The sequence below is a fragment of the Gadus chalcogrammus genome, chromosome 10 (assembly GCF_026213295.1).
Source record: "Gadus chalcogrammus isolate NIFS_2021 chromosome 10, NIFS_Gcha_1.0, whole genome shotgun sequence".
NCBI classification, from domain to species: Eukaryota; Metazoa; Chordata; class Actinopteri; order Gadiformes; family Gadidae; genus Gadus; species Gadus chalcogrammus.
Genome location: NC_079421.1, coordinates 19590875 through 19596824, shown reverse-complemented (window position 1 = coordinate 19596824; position 5950 = coordinate 19590875). Strand labels below are relative to the sequence as shown.

At 47.9% G+C, this 5950-nt stretch overlaps 1 protein-coding gene across 1 annotated transcript in view; it reads left to right on the top strand.

Annotated features, from left to right (window-relative positions):
* Positions 1–246: 246 nt before the first annotated feature.
* Positions 247–5950, top strand: part of LOC130390794 (serine/threonine-protein phosphatase 2A 55 kDa regulatory subunit B beta isoform) — a 13331-nt gene continuing 7627 nt past the window's right edge. The window contains exons 1-3 of the mRNA XM_056600938.1: positions 247–354; positions 4581–4758; positions 5425–5589. Coding sequence (XP_056456913.1) covers positions 4599–4758; positions 5425–5589 — 325 coding nt within the window. The 5' untranslated portion in view covers positions 247–354; positions 4581–4598. The remainder of the gene's footprint in view (positions 355–4580; positions 4759–5424; positions 5590–5950) is intronic.

Sequence of the window (5950 nt, the reverse complement as noted above, 5' to 3'; positions counted from 1 at the left end):
CCCCCCCCCCCCCGCTGTCTGGAGCAAGTCCCTGCCATGATGCTACTGTATATTTGATGTGCTTGTGTGTGTGTCTGTGTTTGATGTTTTTCTGTATATTTTATGCGTTTGTTGGGTGTTTGATGTTTGCCACTGTATCTTATGCGTTTGTTGGGTGCGTGTGTTTGATGTTTCACCGTATTTATTCTTGAACTCTGGAGAAAAAAAAACAATGTTTCGTTTTCCTAACTTGTGTTTGTAGACAAGACGGTGAAGCTGTGGAAGATCAGTGAGAGGGACAAGCGGCCCGAGGGATACAACCTGAAGGACGAGGATGGAAGGATCCGGAATCCCTCCACCATCACGTCTCTACGGGTGAGACAACGTTGCACACTCGCCGTCACTTCAGTCAACAACCAACAATCAACACATACAATCAAAGCTGGACTAGCTACCAAAGCTACCAAGGCCAAGAACAACACTACCTAGTTGGTAAATAACAACTGCAACGAGTGCAGAGTAGCCATAGGAAACAGAACCCAGCATGGAACAAGGTTTCTTTGTACAAGGAGTACATCTGCGTTCCCTAATGGCCCACTAGAGACCTACAATATAAGTGTAGTGTAATATAAGAGGTCCTCAGCAGAGGTGAGTCGTTGGATGTTTTAGAATAGAGTAGAAGGCTCCTGCAGACAGAATAATTATGCAAAGTCTAAGCCAGCTCATGCATTGCACCACAGAGAGAGGTTCAAGCTCTAGAGGGAGTGTGTGTGTGTGTGTGTGTGTGTGTGTGTGTGTGTGTGTGTGTGTGTGTGTGTGTGTGTGTGTGTGTGTGTGTGTGTGTGTGAGTAGAGTGTGTGCTGCTCTCTATAGCCTCCTTCCTAAACTGATAATGTTTGAGTCATCCAGTAACACGATCGATGCAAATTTAATTGACCCAAAGAATTGATGCAGCCAGCATTGTTCTTTACCTAAAGAACGATCTAGCAGAGCTAAAGAGAACACAACTTCTAAAATCATTGGTGGTATTTAATTGGCGGTGGAATAGGAATCATCACCGCTCGTCTCTGAGACAATGCGTTTGTGCAGTTATCCTTCATGGTGTCTGCTGTGGTGCCCCTGATTCGGGGGAAGCCTCATGGGTCTGATGCCCTCTTGCTTCCCAGGAGCGTAGGGAAGGGAAAGGGCTGTTTATCCGCACGCCGTAAATACTTTATGAGCCTGGAGGGTTGTGAATCCCCAAAAGTGATTGCTTTTTATGGCGCACTATAATCCGTTACATGCGAAATACTCTACTGTTTATGTAATTATTTCTTAGTAGGTTATCCAGCTTGGCCGTTTTTGTTTTATTATTTACTTGTTTGTTTTATTTGAGTTTGCTGCCCTCATCAATAATTGCACAGCAACAAAGAAAATTAGAAAAGAGAGGGAGGGAGTAGTAGGGAGAATAAATGAGGAACACAGGATAAATAAGTAATAGATACAGAAATACACCATGGATACCACCTTCTATGTCTCACTTTCTCTTTCTTTCTCTCTCTTTCCTTCTCCCTTTCTCTCTCTTCTTCCTACTCTTTCTTTAAATCATATCACTTATTTAATGCGTGTGAGTGTGTATTTGTATGTGTATGTGTGTGTGTGTGCACGTGTGTCAGTCCGTCCATGTGTGCATGTGTGTGCATTTGAGTGTGCGTGTGTGTGTGTGTATGTGTGTGTGTGTGTGTGTTTGAGTGAGTGTGTACGTGTGTCTGTCCCTCCATGTGTGTGTGTATGTGCATTTGCGTGTGTGTGCTTGGCATGTGTGCGTGTGTGCGTGTGTGTGTGTGTGTGAGTGAGAGTGTATGTCTCCATACCTGCCATCGAGGATTAGTGGGCTGTTGTAGCGTGTCCGTCCCTCTTTGTCTGCCTGGCTGGTGGATCAGAGGCTGTGCTCGGGGGGGGGGGGGAGGTGCCGGGGGCCAGTACTGGGGGCCCCCGGCCGCTGCTGGGGCAATCCTCTTTAGGGGCCGTGAAATCAGCGGGAGTATCCACCGATGAGAGGAGGGGGAGAGGGGGAGAGGGGGAGGGGGGGAGAGGGGGGAGAGGGGGAGGGGGGGAGGGGGAGAGGGGGAGGGGGCGTGTGAGATGACAGGAATTAATAAATCCTTCTCTATGAAAATACATTTTGTAGAAGAACAGAAAATAATAGTATTCCTTTCATTGAAGGGCACAGAAACATTTAGTAGAAATCCTAACAAAGCAGTCACAAATAAAACCCAAAAAAATGCATTAGATTAGATTATAAATTAGATTCAAACTAGACTAATTGAAGATGCTACGTATATAATTATAATATATAGCTGCCTTAACCTTTCGAACAATAACATATAAATCAGTAAAATGTTCAGAGGTTCATAGCATTGCCGAAGCATTGAGGATTAGGTCTGTGGGAGGAAATTACTAAGAAAACAAAGCGTTTGTCATTCTTTCAATAAACGACCAAAATAAACCGCTCTTTTGGAACATGCCCTCATGGGCTACACAGTAGGGATGCTCTGCAGCGGTCTGGATGGATGAGGTGGGAGACACAGGGAGGAAGGGGGGAGACCCAGCGAGGAGTCAGGAGTGAGGTGGCTAGGGAGAGTGGGGTCTAAATGGTGTCCATGTTGGGCTAATGGGTTAATGCTGAGCGCGTCTCCCCGGACAGACGAGAGAGAGAGAGACGTGGACATGAAGTGACACACCCGTGGAGATACAGCAGCCTGCTGAGAGGCCCTGGCTCCCCCGCTCTGTCCCTCTCTCATTCCCGCCTGCTATCCCTCCCCCTCTCTCTCTCTCTCTCTCTCTCTCTCGCTCTGTCTCGCTGTCTCTCTCTCATCCCCGCTTGCTATCCATCCCCTCTATCCCTCCCTTTCTTTCTCATTCTGCCCCGCATTTCTCTCTCTCTCTCTCTCTCTCTCTCTCTCTCTCTCTCTCTCTCTCTCTCTCTCTCTCTCTCTCTCTCTCTCTCTCTCCCTCTCTCTCTCTCTCTCTCTCTCTCTCTCTCTCTCTCTCACTCTCTTTCTCCTTCTCTCTCTCTACTCTTTTCTCTCTTCTCTCTCTCTCTCTCTCTCTCACTCTCTCTCTCTCTCTCACTCTCACTCTCACTCTCACTCTCTTTCTCCTTCTCTCTCTCTACTCTTTTCTCTCTTCTCTCTCTCTTCCCTCTCTCTCTCTCTCTCTCTCTCTCTCTCTCTCTCTCTCTCTCTCTCTCTCTCTCTCTCTCTCTCTCTCTCTCTGCCATATCGGGAAGCGGAGAAGAGCAGTCTTATTTGCTCTCTCTCTCTTCCTTCCTCTCTGCTCTTTGTCTGGGTGGTAACTCTCATACTGACATGCACACTGGCATTCGGCATCTTTGAAGATGTACGTGTGTGTGCGTCTGAGAGAGAGAGAGAGTGTGTGTATGTGTGTGTGTGTGTGTGTGTGTGTGTGTGTGTGTGTGTGTGTGTGTGTGTGTGTGTGTGTGTGTGTGTGTGTGTGTGTGTGTGTGTGTGTGTGTGTGTGCCAGAACCCATCGCAATACTGCAGAGTTTAGTTATCATTCCTCAGCAGGATCTACTGATGTCCTTGGGCAATCTCACTCTGTCTCTCTCCTTCTGGCTCGCTCTCTCTCTCTTCGTCTTTTTTTTCCTCACACACACACACACACACACACACACACACACACACACACACACACACACACACACACACACACACACACACACACACACACACACACACACACACACACACACACACACACACACACACACACGCAGGGGAGCGTGGAAGAGAAGGTCATATGAGATACATATGCATCAAGGGGAAAAAAAGCAGTAAAGATTAAAGCAGTAATATTCACGTTCAGTTCGGTCTTCACTGATCTGTCACATCAAACACGACGGGGTGGTAGGACTGGTGCTGACTGGGAATGATGGGGTGGTAGGACTGGTGCTGACTGGGAATGATGAAGGTTTGTGAAGGAAATGTCAGGAACAGCCCTGCAGCAACATTTCCGGGTTCTGTAAGATTGAAATGATCGATCAAGAATGCGCAACACATGCACACGTTCCGCCAGACAAACGAACCACTATCCCATACGGTTGAAAGGAGGATATAAAATAACTCTTATTGGTCTATGCAAATCTACTGTAAAGCCTTTCAATCAGGCAATTCTGTTCTATATGAATATATAAATTGTAATCTGGGATTTATCATCAACAGTATAAGGTTGAATAAGATTGTATGCACGAAAAGTGTTTCCATTGTAAAAGGGCAGTCAATTTAAAAGAAACATTTCTGAATCAATGAATCTAATTAATTTCTCTCTCTCTCTCCCCCTCTCTCTCTCTCTCTCTCTCTCTCTTTCTCTCCCTCTCTCTTTCTCTCCTCCTCTCTCGCTTTCTCTTTCTCTCTCTCTTTCTGTCCCCCCCCTCTCTCCCTCTCCCTCTCCCTCTCCCTCTCCCTCTCTCTCTCTCTCTCTCTCTCTCTCTCTCTCTCTCTCTCTCTCTCTCTCTCTCTCTCTCTCTCTCTCTCTCTCTCTCTCTCTCTCTCTCTCTCTCTCTCTCTCTCTCTCTCCCCCTCCCTCTCTCCCCCTCCAGGTGCCTGTGCTGCAGCCCATGGACCTGATGGTGGAGGCCACGGCGCGGCGTGTCTTCAGCAACGCACACACCTACCACATCAACTCCATCTCCGTCAACTCCGACCTGCAGACCTACATCTCCACCGACGACCTCCGGGTCAACCTGTGGAACCTGGAGATCACCGACCGGAGCTTCAGTATCCTTTGTTCATGAACAGACACACACATTAACACACAGGCAGCTACACGCACACACACCCACACCCACACCCACACCCGCACACACACACACACACACACACACACACACACACACACACACACACACACACACACACACACACACACACGTAACCACAAACACACACACACACACACACGCATGCACGCACACGCAACCACACGCAACCACACACGCAACCACACACGCAACCACACACACACACACACACACACACACACACACACACACACACACACACACACACACACACACACACACACACACACACACACACACACACACACACACACACACACACAGGCATATAAGTGTTTACATTTTGCCAGTTAGCAGAATATTATATCAAAGACAACTCACTAGTGTGGCTGAGAACAAATAAAGTATACAATCGATTTTGATGTGAAACTACACAAAAGTGCTGCATGAGCAGGCTTCTAAACAACAATTGGAAAGACTGCAGAGTAGCTATAGGAATCAAATGAGTTAGTGTATTTTATTCATTTTACCTTACACACTCTGAGAAACACTATTCAGCGTTTCACAAGTGGCCGACTCCATGAAGGAGCCGGTCGCTGGCTAAGATCCGGGGAGCAGTGTTCCTTCACTTCCTGTCCCTCAGACATCGTGGACATCAAGCCGTCCAACATGGAGGAGCTGACGGAGGTGATCACGGCGGCCGAGTTTCACCCGCAGCAGTGCCAGACCTTCGCCTACAGCAGCAGCAAGGGCTCCATCCGCCTGTGTGACATGAGGCAGGCGGCCCTCTGCGACAAGCACTGCAAATGTGAGCTAAAGCGAAGCTAGGCTAGGCTGCACTCGGCTAGACTAGGCTAGGCTAGGTTAAGCTAAACCAGGCTAGGCTGGACTGGGCTAGGCTGGACTCGGCTGGGCTAGGCTAGGCTAGGCTGGACTCGGCTAGGCTAGGCTAGGTTAAGCTAATCCAGGCTAGGCTGGGCTAGGCTAGGCTGGACTAGTCTAGGCTGGACTCGGCTAGGCTAGGCTTGCTTAGGTTATTCTAAGCTAGGCTAAAATGAATGACAGTAAAAATGTACCTAAGATAAGATAATGTCTTGCCCAAATGGCCATGACATTAAAGACAAGAGAGGCTGAGCTAGTGTCGTTAAAATGCTACAGGGAGGTAATGG